Source organism: Tupaia chinensis, unplaced genomic scaffold (genome assembly GCF_000334495.1).
Source record: "Tupaia chinensis unplaced genomic scaffold, TupChi_1.0 Scaffold000303_1, whole genome shotgun sequence".
In the NCBI taxonomy this organism is placed as follows: Eukaryota; Metazoa; Chordata; class Mammalia; order Scandentia; family Tupaiidae; genus Tupaia; species Tupaia belangeri.
Genome location: NW_006159793.1, coordinates 1,398,381 through 1,416,641, shown reverse-complemented (window position 1 = coordinate 1,416,641; position 18,261 = coordinate 1,398,381). Strand labels below are relative to the sequence as shown.

Genomic DNA, 18,261 nt, shown 5'->3' with positions numbered 1-18,261 from the left:
TTTTTGGAGAGGTTTTTGCTATAGGGCGTGTGTGCTTGCCAGACAGAGAGAGAGAGACAGAGAGATAGAAAGCGAGAAATCACCCCCCAGAGGGGATGGCCATGCCGCAATCCCATCTCCTCCATTCTCCTCTCGGGATCTTGGGCACACACGCACACATGCCCGGCGTGAGTTTAAGCCATTGGGTCTGGGACTCAAACTGTGGTCAACTATGTGGGAGTCCAGCAACATAGCCATTACGCTAACTGCTGGTTCCAATCTTTCAGTCTTCTGAATGCCTCAAGCTCTTCCTTGCTTCTGAGATTTTTGTTGATACTATGTCCTTTGCTGGACTACCCTTTCCTTCTCTTCATGGTGCTCTCAGCTTAAATGCCATCTTCTCAGTGAGGCCTTCCCAACCCCCCTTTGTAAATAGATCCCTTTCTTTATTCCACATCATGGTCTTTGCTTATTTTCTTTATAGCATATATCACACTCTATAATTATATTATTTTTTTGTTTTACTTTTGTTTACCCCCCCCCACACACACACACATTCTATATTTGTTAAAGGCAAGGACCTTAACTCTGTTGCTCACTATTGTAACCTTACCATTAGGTACCTGTAAATATTCATCAAATTAATGTGTGGTTACCAGAAACATTGTCCAACAGTGAAAATCTTTGAAGGCTTTGAAGATCTCATTTTGGTGAAGTTTCAAGCACATCATGGTGTGGCAGAAATAACACTGATCTGAGTCAAGAAACCTAAGGGGTATGAACCTAGGTAGGCTTCTTCTCTAGGCCTCAGTTTTTGTATCCATAAAACAAACTGGACAATAACTCTTTGAATTTATACAGTGCATTGCTATTTTTAAAGTTCTTTTTTGTCACCTCTTACTTTGATCTATTATAACAGGTAGAGCAGACATCATTGTTTCCATTTTTACAGAGGCTTAGGAAGTTTTAAGTGTTAATAAATTAGATTTTCTGTAAGATTCGCTTCTGTTTCAAACATTCTATTAGTCCATATAGGTAGTTTCTGCAAAAGATCAATAGCCTGAATATTTTTCTTGGCTTTGGCCTTACCGTTCTTAGTATGATATTTTAAAAGTCTGAACCTATCTTACAGGGGGAAATCCACTATCGGTTCCTGATAGGTACTCCATTTTGTCTTCTCAGTTTTCCACACTTGTGGTAAAGCAAGCCAAGAGGAGAAACAGATGCAGGCCTATTAGGTGTGGTCTGTCCCTCATACCCTGGAAATGGCAAATGAGGGGAACTAGAAACATCGCAGTTCTCCCTAGAAGAGAAGATGAAAGTTGTGGAAGTTGTAGACTTAGGCAAAAAGAAAGGCGATGTTGCAAAAGAATTTGGTATCACTCCTCCTACTTTGTCTATGTTCTTAAAGAATCGGACCAAATTTGAAGAAAAGGTGCAGGAGGCATCTGTGGGACCCTGGCAGAAAAGGTTAAGGAGTGCTCTTTATGATGACATTGTTAAGGCTGTTTTTGTTTGGTTTCAAGAAATCCATGCCAAAAACATTCTTGTGACTAGTTCTGTCATTCAAGCACTAAACTTGGCCAACGTGCTAAGCTATGACAATTTTCAAGCAAGTATGGGCTAGATAAACAGATTTAGAGATCGCCATGCAATTGCTTTGAAAGCAATCTGTAGAGAGGATAGTGACATGTTAATGAATGGTCTAGGGATAGATAAGGTTAATGAGTGGCATGCAGGGGAATTTATAAAACTGATTGCTGACTATAGCCCAGAAGATATCTTTAATACTAATGAGACAGGAGTGTTTTTCCAGTTGCTTCCCCAGCACACACTTGCTGCTAAAAGGAATCATTGTAGAGGAGGTAAGAAAGCAAAGCAGCAGTTGACAGCACTCTTTTGTTGCAATGCTTCAGGGACTGAAAAAATGAGACCATTGATTGTTGGTAGGTCAGCCAACCCACACTGCCTCAGGAACGTCCATTCCCTCCCTCATGATTGCCAAGCCATTGGGCGTGGATGACAAGGGATCTGTTTAATGAGTGGTTGCTGTAAGTGGATGGATGAAGCAAGCAGAACACCAATCCTCCTGCTCATCAACAACTGCCCTGCTCACAATATGCTTCCCCACTTGGAAAGGATTCAGGTGGCGTATCTGTCCACAAACTGTACTGCTGTCCTGCAACCACTGAACCTTGGCGTAATTCATACCATGAAAGTGCTGTACAGGAGCCGTCTTCTCACCTCCTCCAGCTCAACAGCGAGGATCAAGAGAAGGTGAACATCCAGCATGCCATGGACATGATTGCAACAGCATGGTGGTCAGTCAAGCCATCCACAGTGGTGAGATGTTGGCAGAAGGCAGGCATCATCCCTGTGGAACTTACAGATTCTGACACAGCAGCAGTAGATGGTGGACCAGACATTGCCCTCAAAAAGTTGTGGCACTCAGTGGCTGTTAGCACCTGTGTCCCCAGTGAAGTAAATTTCCACGACTTTGACACTGCAGATGATGATCTCGTCATCTCCCCAGAGCTGATTGACACAGAGATCATCCAGGGCATGATGCCTGATGAAAATACTGCTGAAGCTGGACGTGACAATGAAGAGGAGCTATCTTTACCAGAGCAGCCCCAAATCACAATTATAGAGGCCATCTCAAGTGTACAGAAACTTAGACAGTTCCTTTCCACTTGCATAGATGTTCCTGATGCCATTTTTAGACAGCTAAATGGCATAGATGAATATTTAATGAAAAGATTAACACAAACTCTTGTTGATTCCAAAATTATGGATTTCTTCTAAACAAAATAATGTGGGACCTAACTGCCTCTTTTACTTTAGAAAATGCATTTTATAAAAAATAAAGATGTCTTTAGATAGGAGATTAAAATTGAAGAAAAGCAATATTTTTATAATAATATTCCAGTACTCTAAAATAATCAGGAGACCTCCATGAATGGAAGATGGAAAAGAAGTAAGATTAATAAGTGTGTTCTCATTGGGTTAATCCAATAGTTTTCAAAACTCATCTGCACATTAAGATCACTTGAGAATCTTTTAAAAATTCCAAAGCTCATATCATATCCCCGACCAATGAAATCACAATCTCTGGTGATGGTATTAGTAATTTCTTTTTGTTTGTTTGTTTGTTTTAAAAGCCTTTAATCATTTTTGATCAGAGAAAAGGACAATTTCAATGTCAACTTGTCACCACATCATAAATTTGAACTCAATAGGATTTACTACCCTAGACACTGACTTCACAAAATAAAATGATCTCCTGTCCACTCTCCAAGGTTTGCATATGGAAGAATAAACAATCCCTTGCAATAGCCAACACTGGTACTTGGCCTAGGTGTACATTACATAGCAAAATAAGAGCCAAACAAGGCCAAGAGCATTGTTACTTGATAGCTCAGCAAGTACAAATATCATTGGAACAGTTACAGGCACACACACACACACACACACACACACACACACACACACAAAGAAAAAAAGAAAGAAAAAAGAAAAAAAGCAAGCAGGTTCATTAGCATTAAACAATTTACAGCCTTAAAAGCCTATGCCAATCCAGTAGCTATCTAGGATCAACAGAAACCAACTTCCCTAAATCCAACTACACTTAATAAAAAACTCAAAGTTGGAGGAAGTCCTCTAAAACAGACATAAATTGACCTTTCAGTGCACCAGATGTGCTAAAATGACATGATTTAGTCACACTTAAATCAACATTTATACCCTTAAGACTCAAGAATATCTTGTCCACTATTCCTTCCTATGTCTGAATACGGAAATGCTTAACTACTCAGCTCATCATGCACTAACTGCATTAAAAATGAGATCAGTTGTGAGTTTTTCTAATTCATACCACAAAACTCTACAGCCTAAAGTCCATATATAAAACACTTTCTTCAGTCTGATGGCTGTGACATTATCAAAAGAATGCAACTAAATTATCATCACTAGCTTGTTTTAATCTAATACTTGCCTGCGAAAATCCTTGCAACTGTTTTTAATGCTCTTAAACCATTAGCTCCTACCACACAGCTTTACAGTACTCTTTTATCTGAAGATTCGTACCAAGACAAACTCATGTTATCAGAGAAAGCTTTTTCTAGCAGACCAGACTTACTCTGAAAACAACGAGCAAATCATAAGTGGCTTACCAGAAATAGGAAGAAAGCAAAATATGCTACACCATGGTGGTGGTAAAAAGCCATTTTTCTTAAAAAACATAATCCAGAAGATTACATGGTCTACTAGAAAGATTCCACTAATCACAATATTATGATCTAGTTTCATGACCAAGCCTCCAGATATCCAGTAGGGAAAGGAAAGAACATCAAAATGTGGTGGTAGCCTCAGTTAGCAGGGAGACAAAGCCTTAACATAGAATACATCTACAGAAATGGGTAATAGGGTAAACACCATGGCTGGCTATTTATGAAGGAGTGCAGTTTCTCCCTGTGGACCAAATACTCCCTACAAAATAAACTGTGCCTCAATTATTGCTTATTAAAGGTTACATTTTTTACAGAGCTATGTAGTACCTGACACACAACAATCACATAAGGAAGCATTTATTTGAGGTTTAACATGAAATCATACAAATAAAATTTGTATAAACACAAAATCCACATTGAGTCATAACACAGATAGCGAAGGACAAAGTAAAAACTAATTGGTGGCTATATACAGTTGGACACAGTTTGTGTCATGTACACTATAAAGTCTTACAAAATAATCATCTTAGATCGACAGAAGGACCAATCTTCAATGTCATCCTGCAAGATGGGTTACTTTAACATCTCCTCTGGCTGATAATTGTTTTGGTGATTGCCCCCCCCTCGAGAGGCCTTGCCATAAGTACTCTGTTGGCCACCGAAGTCTGCATATCCCTGTCCATATCCACAGTTCCCATAGTTATACCCAGTATAATCATATCTGCCATAGACACTATAGCTTTGATCACCACCATTGGCACTATTGTAATTTCCATATCCTTGATCATAACAGTTAGTAAATCCCTGGTTCCAGTTCTGGCCCTGACCTTGGCCACGACCCCTAGTACCACCTCTTCCACCAGCCACAGCACCTCTTCCTCCTTTTTGTTGCTGTTGCCTATATACCTCTTAGGGTTGTGCAACCTTGATTTCACACTTCCCAGAACCAATTTGATGGTATCTGCTTTCTACTAATTTCTTTACTGGTTCTTCATCTGTGTATGTGGTAAAACAAAATCTTCTTCTGCCATTTGTTTTTGCATTCATGGGAAGTTCAGTGTTTTTAATCTCTCCAAAGGCTCCAAAATATTCTTTGATTTGTTCTTCAAATCAAAGTATCTGGGCTCAGTGCACTCACAAAAACCTTTTTGGGAGGTTCTTTCCCTTTTAAAGCTTTGGTCCCTTTGGGGCCTATCAACTTGCCATCCAGTTTGTGTTCTTTTAGTTCCAAAGCCTTATCAACACTAGCAGCATCTTTGAAAAAACAAATATAAATCCTCTTGATCTTCCAGTGACTGGATCTGTTTTAATTGTGCAGTCCACAACTTCTCCACATCGAGACAAATATTCAGTCAGATCTTTCTTGCTTGTATCTCAGCTCAAGCCTCCAATAAACATTTTACCATCAACCTGCTGATTCTTGCTGGCGTTGATCTTGGATCCCTCCGCGAATTCCTCAATGTTGTACTCATTCAGGTCCTCCATGGCGGCGGAACTGTCGGCACCGAGATGCTGGCGCGCAGTTCGTGTCGCGGTAGCAGCGGCGGAGTGTTGTATGGAACTGGATTTAAAACCGGTATTAGGAATTTCTTTTTCAGTTTACCAGAGGGCATGTGCACAAGGCAGAGAGAGAAAGCGAGAAAGCACCACCATGGAGAGTGGTCATGCCTCAATCCTTTTTTCTCTGTTCCTTCCTCCTTTTCGGAATTTAGGTACACACATACACATGCCTGGTATGTTTCTCAGGCCACCAGGTCTGGGACTCCCACTGCGCTGTCAGCCATGTGGGCTCCAGCTCACATAACCACCACGCCACAGGCTGGCCTGTATTAGTAGTTTTGAAGATCCCCAAGTGATTCCAGTGTGCAGCCAAGTTTGGAAAAGAGTGGATTAACCAGGAGAAAATCAAGTTGCTATGGGCCTAGACCCAACTTCACAGTAAGTCTAATTCAATGGTTTTTATATTTTAGTTGATATCAGAATCAGTTGGATGATTTGTAAAAACCCAAGACTATTGGGTTCCACCCAGAGTTTCTGATTCAGTAGCTCTCAGGTAGGATTCAAGAATTTGCATTTTGGGGACCAGCAGGTGGAGTGGTGGTTAAGGTGCTGGACACTCCCACGTGGCTGACCACGGCTCAAGTCCTGGACCTGGTGGCTTTCTCTCTCTCTCTCTCTCTCTCTTTCTGGTAAAATTAAAAAAAAACCAAATTAATGAATAAATAAAAAATAAAATAATTCTTAAAGAAAAAGAATTTGCATTTCCAATACCTTCCATGCTGCTGCTAATGTGTGTGTTTAAACTTGCCTCAAACATAATAATAATAGAAGGAAATCTAATATTCCTGATTCATTTGGTATGTTATGATTTAAATTCTGGGAGTCAGAAATCAAATTCAAAAAAAGAAAGCTTTTTGCAGTCTAGCTGACATTAGTTAAACCTTTGAATCTATTTGACATGAGGGTACTTTTTGGAACAAAGGTTAATATCCCTTGTTGGTCTTCTCTAATCAGGCCTTTTGTGGCTTCTCCTCACCTCCCTGGTCACTCCAGCTGCATTTGAGTGGCAATCCCACTTTTGCCCCTGTTAACGAGTCCTCTCCATAGGTCTGCACCCTATGGGCCTAGGTACTTACCTCAGCTGTGTGGTCAGAGGATACGAAGATGTGCCTGGCAGAGTAAGTGTTCTCTGAGTGCTGTCTGTTCTCATTACTATCCATCTCCATATGGAACTTAACCAGTACTATTGCAGTTCGTGTCGCGGTAGCAGTGGCGGAGTGTTGTATGGAACTGGATTTAAAGCCGGTATTAGGAATTTCTCTTTCAGTTTACCAGAGGGCATGTGCACAAGGCAGAGAGAGAGAGAAAGCGAGAAAGCACCACCATGGAGAGTGGTCATGCCTCAATCCTTTTTTCTCTGTTCCTTCCTCCTTTTCGGAATTTAGGTACACACATACACATGCCTGGTATGTTTCTCAGGCCACCAGGTCTGGGACTCCCACTGCGCTGTCAGCCATGTGGGCTCCAGCTCACATAACCACCACGCCACAGGCTGGCCTGTATTAGTAGTTTTGAAGATCCCCAAGTGATTCCAGTGTGCAGCCAAGTTTGGAAAAGAGTGGATTAACCAGGAGAAAATCAAGTTGCTATGGGCCTAGACCCAACTTCACAGTAAGTCTAATTCAATGGTTTTTATATTTTAGTTGATATCAGAATCAGTTGGATGATTTGTAAAAACCCAAGACTATTGGGTTCCACCCAGAGTTTCTGATTCAGTAGCTCTCAGGTAGGATTCAAGAATTTGCATTTTGGGGACCAGCAGGTGGAGTGGTGGTTAAGGTGCTGGACACTCCCACGTGGCTGACCACGGCTCAAGTCCTTGACCCTGTGGCTTTCTCTCTCTCTCTCTCTCTCTCTTTCTGGTAAAATTAAAAAAAAAACAAATTAATGAATAAATAAAAAATAAAATAATTCTTAAAGAAAAAGAATTTGCATTTCCAATACCTTCCATGCTGCTGCTAATGTGTGTGTTTAAACTTGCCTCAAACATAATAATAATAAAAGGAAATCTAATATTCCTGATTCATTTGGTATGTTATGATTTAAATTCTGGGAGTCAGAAATCAAATTCAAAAAAAGAAAGCTTTTTGCAGTCTAGCTGACATTAGTTAAACCTTTGAATCTATTTGACATGAGGGTACTTTTTGGAACAAAGGTTAATATCCCTTGTTGGTCTTCTCTAATCATTCCTTTTGTGGCTTCTCCTCACCTCCCTGGTCACTCCAGCTGCATTTGAGTGGCAATCCCACTTTTGCCCCTGTTAACGAGTCCTCTCCATAGGTCTGCACCCTATGGGCCTAGGTACTTACCTCAGCTGTGTGGTCAGAGGATACGAAGATGTGCCTGGCAGAGTAAGTGTTCTCTGAGTGCTGTCTGTTCTCATTACTATCCATCTCCATATGGAACTTAACCAGTACTATCTATCGGCAGGACCTGCGTCACCGACGCCTTCTTCTATGAAAATCGCTCCTGAAATGGGCCAGCAGATGGCGTAGCAGTTACATCGCTGGATTCCCACAGGGAGACCACCATTTGAGTCCCAGACCTGGTGACTTGAAACTCATGCCAGATGGGTGTGTCTGCATGCCCAAGATCCCAGGAGGAGAATGGAGGAGAAGGGGTTGTGGCATGGCCATCCGCCTTGGGGAGTAATTTCTCACTTTCCTTCTCACTGTCTCCATCTCTCCCTTCCCGCCCCTGCCCCTCTGCAAGTATATGCGCCCTAATGCAAAAACCTCTACAAAAAAAAAAAAAAAAAAATCTTGTTAAGGTTTAGTATTCCAGAGCTACCAACCTGATCTATAGATGACAGCTCTTTGCCCTGTTACTAAGAAGGAAGGGGCTTTCGTTAAGAGTAAAGAAGTTAAGATTTATTGGTTACATATTGTATACTGAGCACTATTTCACTTGTTATCACTTGATATTTATAGAAAATCATAATAAAAAACACAAATAAGTTCACTAATTTAATTGCCATTTTGCAGACCTATTAAACCTGTCATTTATCTTTAGGTGGAATGTGGTGGCATATTCAGGCCACCAGAGGGCAGAAATGGGCTACATAAGGGAGACAGTTGAGTCAACTGAAGAAAACTTAGGGGCAGCCACTTGTAATTTCTCTGATGCAGTAGAGACTGAGAGGGAAGTTAATAAGGAAAGAGAGAGAGAGACATAGGACGGAGGACTTACTCAAACCACCATCCTAGAAATAACTATTCCTGGGACCACCTAATCCACCCCACTGCATGTTCTCTTCACTGAAGACTTTTTCCAACCTATTGATACACAAGGGACATGCGTTTAATTAACTCTGGACAGGAGACATGCTCTGGAAATGACCAGTGTTAGAAATATTATCCACTAAACATATTTATGTGTTCAATAATGTTGATAATTGATTGGACCTTATACCTACTTAGAGCTGGCCATCAGAGCTCTAAGGGTGAAGTACTTGGCCCTACCCTCAAGTTCATTTAGTACAGGAGATAAAGCCAGCTCCATGGCCTAGTGGTTAAGACAGCTAGAGCCCACATGGCTGACCCTACAGTTTGAATCCTGGACCGAGTGGCTTGAAAACCATTCTAGGCACTTGTGTGTGTGCATGCCAAAAATCCCAAAAGGGAGAAGTGGAGGAGGGGATGGCATGCCCCATGGCAGATGCTCTCTTTCACTCGCTCTGTCAGATACATGCATCCTCTAGCAAAATCTAAAATAAAACATAAAAGAGATGAAGGGAAAATGTGATTGGTAAATGCCCTTAGAGTATGTAGAGATTATATTGGAGTATGGACGTAGAGCCCAAAGGAGCCCTTGAATGAGAGAAGAGGAATTCGATTGGAAAAGTTGCCAAGAGCAAAGTACATTTGATAAGAAGTATCTGGAAGGAGTAGGGAGTTAGGCAAAAGGGTCTGAGAGCTAACCCCTGGAAGAACAGCAAATATGAAAGAACAGCATATCTAGAAGCCTTGGGGCAGGACGAGAGTTGAGATGTAAGCAGACAGAGTTCTGAAGTCTTACAGGCTAGACCATTCATTCTGAACTTACTCTGTAACCACTGACGAGTGGTGAGGGTCAACTTTTTTTAGTATAATAACTGAAAATCGATAAGGAGGCTGGATTGTAAAGAAACAAACTAGGCCGTGGCGTAGTCTTGGAAATAATGAATGTTGAAGGCAGGTGATAGATGTTGGATTTGAGAAACACAAGGTAGATGGATTTGGTGTGGGCGTTGAAGATTCTAGAAATTCTCAGGCTTCTGACTTCAGTGGCTGTGTCATGCCATGCTCAAGATAGGTTAAGAGGGAGACCAGAAGATGGTATAATGGTTATGTCACTGGACTTCCAAATAGTCAACTGCAGTTCAAGACCGGGACACAGTGGCTTAAACTCACACCAGGCACATGTGCATGCTTGCTCAGAATTCTGAGAATAGAGAAGGGAATGCAGTATGGCAATCCCTGAGGAGTGATTTCTCACTTTGTCTCTCCAGTTGAGCGCACACGCCCTATAGTAAAAATCTCTCTAAAGATTGGTTAAGAGGGGAAGGTCATCCGGTGGTGTGGTGGTTAAGGCACTGGACTCCCACATAGCTGACCGTTGCTTGGGTCCTGGAGCTGGCAGCTTAAAAATCATGCCAGGCACATGTGCATATATGTCCAAAACCTTGAGACTGGAGAAAAAAAGGATTGTGGCATGGCTATCCTCTTGGGGGGTGACTTCTCACTTTCTGTCTCTGGCAAGAGCATGTGCCCTATAAGCAAAAAATCTCTCAAAAAAAGAGAGGGTAGGGAAGGGAAGATGAGTTTGTTGGGGGCAGTATTTCTACATGAGATGTCTGGGCATCCAGGCAAAGCTGTCCAGTAACAGCAGCTCTGAAGGTGTACAGATTGGGTTGTTGGAAAAGTCATGACATATTTTTGCATTAAAAACCAAAAATATACATCATGACTTTTCCAAAAACCCAATATATAGATAATGCTGGTTGACTTTTCTAGAAAGTTCAGGCTAAAAATCTTTTGGAGCTGCCATTAGCACACAGATACTAAGACAATTGAAGCTGTAGATATGGATGCAGTTATCTGTAGAGAGCGTATGCACAATATGGGGTCCATGAACCAAACTTTTTATAATTGCATATATACATGCACATGTGGGTATTTCTCCAAGGATAGTCATGCTTTCATCAGTCTCAGTTGGATCTGAAAATAAGAACTTAAAACAGTGGTACTAAGTAAGAAGAGGCCAAGCACTGAAGCTAGGAAGCAGAGCCCTCTACGATACCTCAAGATGAAGCTAGGATGACTGAGCACACTTCTCAGGGCTCTGGATACTGTGCTGTGTTCAGACAGGTAAGTGCACAGGATAGTAAGACTGGAAGGCTTCTTAAAAGATGGTTCAGAGCTAGCCTGTGGCATTGTGGTTAATTTAAGGTGGCAGGATACCACATGGCCAACTGTGTAATTCGAGTTCAACAGAACAGCTTGAAAAACACAACAGGCACATGTGTTTATGTGCCCAAAATCCTGCAAGGAGGGAGCAGTGGAGGAAAACGGATTATGACATGACCATTCCCCATGGTGGGAGATGCTTTCTCACTTTCCTCGTCTTCTCCTTCTCCAGCGAGTGCACACACCCTCTGGCAAGAAAGCAAAAAACAAACAGCAAAAATACGATTCTTGGGACCAGCAGTTAAAGTAATGGCTATGTCGCTGGACTCCCATGTAGTCGACCACGGTTCGAGTCCCAGACCCAGTGGCTTAAACTCACGCTGGGTGCATGTGAGTGCATGCCCAAGATCCTAAGAGAATGAAGGAAAAGGGATTGCGGCGTGGCCATACCCCCTGGGGGCTGATTTCTTGCTTTCTGTCTCTTTGTCTCTCTCTTTCTGGTGAGCGCCCACGCCCTATAGCAAAAAACCAAACAAACAAACAAAAAACACAAAAAAACCTCTCCAAACAAACAAAAAACAATTCTGTCCAACCCCTTCACTCTATGGGGTAAGAATAAAGTTGAGGCAAAATGCTCAGGGTTATTGCAAAAGGAAGACTTAAGAACGGTCCTTGGGGCTACCAGGTGGCATGGTGGTTAAAGAGCTAGACTCCCACATGGCCAACCGCAGTTCAAGTCCTAAACCTTGTGGCTTGCTTTCTCATCTGGTCAAAATAAATAATAAATAAATAAATAGACAAATAGATAAATAAATACAATAATTTTTTAAAAAGTTGAACTTTAAAAATAGAAATAATTGGCCTTAACCCTGCCCCATACTCTCGTTTCTTCCAGAGCTGAAAGGCAGAAAGAGGAGGACATTCCAAAGAAGACTTCATGACAGGTATAGGGACAGGGTGGTGGGACAGATTCTTACAACATGTGCTCCACTTGGAATCCCAGCCCCAGTTCTCCTGCTCAGTTACCATAAGGCTTACTGATGCGAATGTGGTTCAAAGGTCTCTTGACCAGCTTCAGAATCAGGGCAGCAGACCACGATCTGATATAGATTTTCTGCTCTGACATGGTAAGAAACACGAACCATGCAATGTGAGAACTGGAAAGGTCTTCAAACAATCACTGATGGAAAATAGAAACCCCCAAAAGGTTACCTGACTTACTCAACACCACAAAGCCAAAAGATAAAAACTGGATTGCTTTATGTGTGCGAGGACAGATCTTTTGCTTACAGTTGATTAAAATTAATGACTGAATTTGTCTCCATATACAAAGACATAGTATTTTAAAGCTCATTGGTATTAGGACCAGTAGGTGCTGAAACACACGTGGCCAATTCCGCCATTTAGGTCCTAGGTCCCATAGTTTGAAAAACACACTGGGCATGTGTGAATGTGTGCCCAAAATCCCAGGAGGAGAATGGAGGAAAAGGGATTGTGGTGTGGCCATCCTCCTAGGGGGGGTGATTTCTTAGCTTCCCTCTCTCTCTGTCTCTCTGGTAAGTGCTCACACACAATGGAAGAATATCTAAAGAAAACAACAACAAAAACCTCACTGGTGCCTAAATATTTTGCTGCTTAAGACAGAATCCCCTTGCACTTAAATAATTTAAACACAAAGTAGCATTTTATCAGAGTATCAATTTATTAGCAAAGGAATGACTCTATATCTCAAACACATATCAGATCTTACATAACGAAGAGCACAAGCATATCTTCTAGAAGAAAATGATTGCAGATAACCAACTCTCCCATCCTCCAATAGGTGCAATCCATCAATAACTCATTCTTTTCTCGCAGAGGGTTAGGTAATGATTACATAAAACAATATCGAGGCACTTGCTTTAGTTTTAAAAAGATAGTATAAAACATGTTTTTAAAAGTCTCCAGCCTTGAATAATTACAGAGAAAAAGGTAGTATACATTTCTGGTGAAGAGACAGAACGGAGAATTTCAGTTCATTCACTTGTCACCCTGATAGTGTCTAGATTTGTGTACAAAGTTGCGAAGGAGATCAACATCAACAACAAAGTAGCTTGGCGTTCTCAATACTAAATTCTGAGAACCAAAAGCCATGCCAACAGCAGGAATCAAATATTGTCTCCCAGACGAATTGACTATCAAATCTTCTTTCCCAGATGATTTGCTATGAAAAGGCAAGAGCTATTTGATTCCAAGTATCTTATTTTAGGCATAGGTCATGAAGTAGGGGAAAAGAACTTTCCGAAACAAGATTAAAGCTGCAGTGAAAAAAAAAAAAAAAGGAAAGCAAAACAAAATAAATAAACAAAAAAAAAAAGTTCTGGTTTAGGCTGCTTATGTGTAGACTTAGAAACAAAGTATAGACAATAAAGACATTTAGTATCCCTCACTCCAGTTTTCAGAATTTGATACAATCCTCTTCATAATTTACAACAGGATAAAAGGAAAATTAAATATATGCAATAATCCACTACTTAGTATAATGCTTATTTACTTTCTGCCAGTATTTAACATGCTTAAAATTTCAGTTGTACGTTTAAAAAAATAATCTTATCAGGATAAAAATTACCTTATAAAAAATAAATTGACCCTACTGCCAACTCTGAATTCATTTCCAAAGTTATTAAAAACTTTTTTCTAAATCTTAAAATTTAGCTTTAACATATAATATTTTAATAATATTTATTAACTTTTAGAATAACAAACCAGCTGGTGTCTTAATTTGTTTTGTTCCGTTATAATTATTCTTCTTGTAATCAGCACCCAAATTAATGATTCCATTCACAATTACCTAAAATCTTTATACAGACCCCCCCCAATTAGATGAGAGCTTGACAGCTTTTCAGTCCCAATTTAATCCTTTCTGAGTTTTTTAAGCCCAGTTTCAAATAAAGCATCACCAGGATAAAGCAAACATTGGAGGGGGGAAAAACACACTAAAGAATAAAAAATTAAGCAAGGTCTAAATGTTGTCCATTGAATTTTTACCATCTCACCCTGGGATCTTTCTCAGACTAGACCAGGGCATCGCTGCCTCCTGCTCAGCTCTGTCGAGCCTGAGTTCAACATTCTCCACGGAGCACCTCCCCAGAGTGTTCCTTGGGGGAGTTGCCACAGAGCCCATCTAGAACCATAGTCTCAGCATCTGACCCAGGGTTCTAGGCTCCCCGGCAGGTTCTTAGAAATGGCTGAACCTATGGCTCCTCTGTTTCAACACAGAGGAAAGCATCTCGTTAAGCACATTAATAAGGATCGCAGAGCTCAGGTTTATTGTTGTAACTCTAAGATTCAATGTGAACTGCCAAGTAATACACAGCAGCCCTTTTTTCACTTTTATATTAAGATCAGGGCTAACCCTGACAGTGTGCTCTTAAATGACAAATTACTAAGATAATCCTCCTGCAGAGAGTTACTGTTCTTGTGAAAACAGTCATAGCATTAAACTCGTCCAATAAATTCATCTAACAGTTTAATATATTTTTAAAGTTCACCATTTACCATCCTGTAAATTTAACAAGTTTTGACTTCAAAATCTGTTAAGAGCTAAATTAGACTATCTAAATCTTGTTTCCTTTGGTCCTTTTAAAAGGATAATCCCCTAGAAACTGGTCAGTTAGTTCAGTACCGTCAGAGCACAGGCCGTTCTACAGTCATCCGGTTTAGCTGCAAGATGGAGCCCCAGAGCCTGCAGCTCAGGCTTTGGCCACACCCCTGGCTAGCAGGTGTTCAGCGCCCCCGGTTTTGTTCTGCCATCTCCCCTTCCCAAACAGAACTCAGTTCCGACCTTGCTCTCAAAGGTGTGGCTCCTAATCCTCCTCTCCCTACTGCTGGGTGGGGCTAACAAGGGACTGGCCCCCAGTTACGGGACCCCTCTTCTCCATCCACTGGTCAGATACAATCTCTTCAATGGCCTATTCCCTTCACTCCTCTAAAATATTTTCCTTAGTGTTCCTGTGCCTTGATACACTCCACTTCTCGGGCTGTCACAGATTTTAAAATAAATAAGGCTGTAAGAGTTTTAATAATCAGCAGTGTACACACTGTTTTTCAATTAAATAACCATTTAAAAAGCGTAAGATGTACGCTCACCAGAGAGAGAGACAGAGGGAAATGGAAAGGCAGTGACCATGGGAATGAGCAGTCCCTTCTCCACTTCTCCCACTTTTCCAGATTTGAGACACACACGCCTGCCAAGTTTCTCAAGTCCCCAGGTCTAGGACTTGAACCCCAGGGTCAGCAATGTGGAATCTAGCTGCCTTAACCACTAGGTCATAAAACTGATCCTAAATTATAATCATTTTAAGATAGTCAGAATTTGGGCCAGTAGGTGGCCTGGAGGTTAAGGCAGTTGGATCCCACATGGCTGACTACACAATTGAGTTCCAGATCCAACAGCTTGAAAGTCGTGCTAAGCATGTGTGTGTGTGCACGTGCGTGTGTGTATATGTGTCTAACATCCCAAGAGGAGAATGGAAGAAAAGGGATTCTGGCATGGCCATCCCCTGGAGAGTGATTTCTTACTCTCCTCCTCCTCTCTTTCTCTGTCTCTCTCTCCAGCTAGCACGTGCCTGATAGCAAAACTGAAAGAAAAAAAAAAGTCCGAATTTATATGTCAGTAAGCAATGAGAGCATGCTTCATTAGACTTTAAAGTTTAGACTTAACAAGATATTTTTGTATCAATATAGTGTTTAAATCACCTAATGAACTAAAGCTGAAGTCCTTGAGCAAATAAAAACACTAGATTTTTTTCCCCCTACTGTTGCTGATGATAGGCTTTGGTTCTAGACTTGATTCCTTTAAGTAACAGCAATTGAATAATTTTAACATTCAAATATATGCAGACCACAACCTAAGCAGAGGGTGAAATGTAAATTCTAGTGAAATCTTAAATGTTTTTGTGAGTGGCTAATAAAAGCAAAATCTTGTCAGTATGTATTGGTGGGACAGGTACAAAGCAGAACACCATTTATGAAGCTGCCAATTGCATGCTTATACTGTAGCTCCGGTTTAAAGAAATATTTACATCCACATGTGAATAGGAATATCAGGTAAAGGTCAAATCCAATTATTCTATCCTTTTAAGGGATTTCCCAAATTCTTTGGGCTGAGTTTTTGTTTGTCTGGTTTTTGGGTTTTGTTTGTTTTGCTGTGCTGGTGTTGACTGAATTTATGGAGTTGTCTTAAACATGCAAATGTTACTCTGTCACAGGGTCTCCAACTTCTATAATAATCTCAATTCAAACCTGCCTTAGGAGAAGGACAAGAGAGATTAAAAACAAGAGACTAACCAAGATACTATGATTTTCCCATTATTACTCATATGGCTGGATGGAAAGGGCAAATATTGCCTAAAAACAAACAAAACAGCACAAATAAAAGGAGCAGCTAAAGTTTTTGAAATTCTAGACCTAAACTCTAAAAGAATATCAGAATTCAGGACATTGTTATATTTAATCACAATGTCATTCACCTAAAAGAAAGAAATCCGGATTTTCTACTGAGAAACTGCTTTGTTGTGATAATGGAAAGTTACATTCCATGTGAACCAGTGAGAGAGTTCTGCCCACAGGAAGCAACACTGGCAGTTTATGGAACCTACAAGGAAGCTAAATATATACATACACACACACACACACACACACACACACACACACACACATACATATAGTATTATACATATATAATGTATATATTTATATCATATATGCATTTAAAACATACATATTGAATATATACTTGTTTTAAAATATCCCAGTCCAGTAGATGCAGGTTTACTTCTCATAAATATTTAAAACTGGCTAGAATGTAGGAGGTTTTAAAAATGAGTATGCTTTTACAATTATTTTGTTTTAAAAGATTTGGCTAAATGCTTCAATCTTACATAAATCAGCCCCTTATTCCTAACCTTGGAAAACCTCCTGGTTTTTTCTTGCCTATCAAGGTTCAGACACAGAATGCTAAATTTTCCATGTCAGACATCCTTGCTTTTTGAAAGAAATTATTCAATTCATAACCTGGGTTACCAGCTATTGTAAATAAAACCCACATAGAACTAGTATTTTATGAATATGATGCTTCTAAATCCTCTTGTGTAATATTGTAGTTTCAGATGGCTCTGAACAGTTAATATTGGTCACTGTCATCAATATTTATTTGTTTAAAAGAATTATTATTTAGCTTTATTAATTTATTTTTTATTTTGACCAAAGAGAGAGAGAAAGTGAGAAAGTAAGATGCCAGGTCTGGGACTTGAACCATGGTTGGCCATGTGGGAGTCAAGTGCCCTTGACAATGTGGGAGTCCAGTGCCCTTAACCACCACACCACCTGCCAGCCCCATCAATATTTATTATATAGCAATAGGCAGTAAGAATCAACTTTGCATCTGCAAAGTAATCATTAGTGTGCTTTTGGAAGAATTCTGTCACTTCTGTGGATTCTTTTCCACTGGCTTATAGAAAAATAGATTTTCTTGCACAGCAAACATGAACTACAGCTTTTGCTTCAAAAAGGCAGTCAATCCTCAGCAGACCTTTGTTAAGATGCCATGGGGGGTGGGGTGGGGGGTGACCCAATTCACTGGTGAGTAAACCAATTCTAAAAGGAAACTGTCAGTCATTCCTTTTTGCAATCTGTCCTCGACAGTCTGCTTCAGTTTATTTAAAATGCTACAGGGAACTGATGAGGCAGCATTCTCTTTTCTCTGGCAAGACTGTCACTGATAACCAGAAATACCAATTTAGACAGGTAACACGGGAAATACACAAGGATAACTGAAACCTAAAATTGGGTTTAATGGGACCAGTTGGTAGCATAGTGGTTAAGGCAGCTGGATCCCACATGGCTTACTGTGTGGTTTGAGTCCCAGACACAGCAGCTTGAAAAGTAGCCGGGCACGTGTGCGTACATGCCCAAAATCCTGAGAGGAGAACCAAGATGGAATTGTAGCGTGATCATCCTACCTGAGGGGTGCTTTCTCACTTTCCAGCTCTTTCTCTCTCTCACTCTCTCCAGTTCTCTCTCACTCTGGGGAGCATACATGCCCTATAGCAAATTAAAAAAAAACC

The 18,261-nt window shown here is 40.6% G+C and overlaps 1 protein-coding gene and 1 pseudogene across 1 annotated transcript; one reads left to right on the top strand and one right to left on the bottom strand.

Annotated features, from left to right (window-relative positions):
* The first annotated feature begins 1,244 nt into the window (after positions 1-1,244).
* On the top strand, positions 1,245-2,784 carry TIGD6 (tigger transposable element derived 6). The gene is given in 5 exon segments (XM_006172329.1): positions 1,245-1,269; positions 1,272-1,985; positions 1,988-2,042; positions 2,044-2,219; positions 2,222-2,784. Coding segments are annotated over 5 exon segments (1,533 nt in total).
* A 1,760-nt stretch (positions 2,785-4,544) lies between these two features.
* Positions 4,545-5,777, bottom strand: LOC102501527 (heterogeneous nuclear ribonucleoprotein D-like pseudogene; annotated as a pseudogene).
* Positions 5,778-18,261: the final 12,484 nt, after the last annotated feature.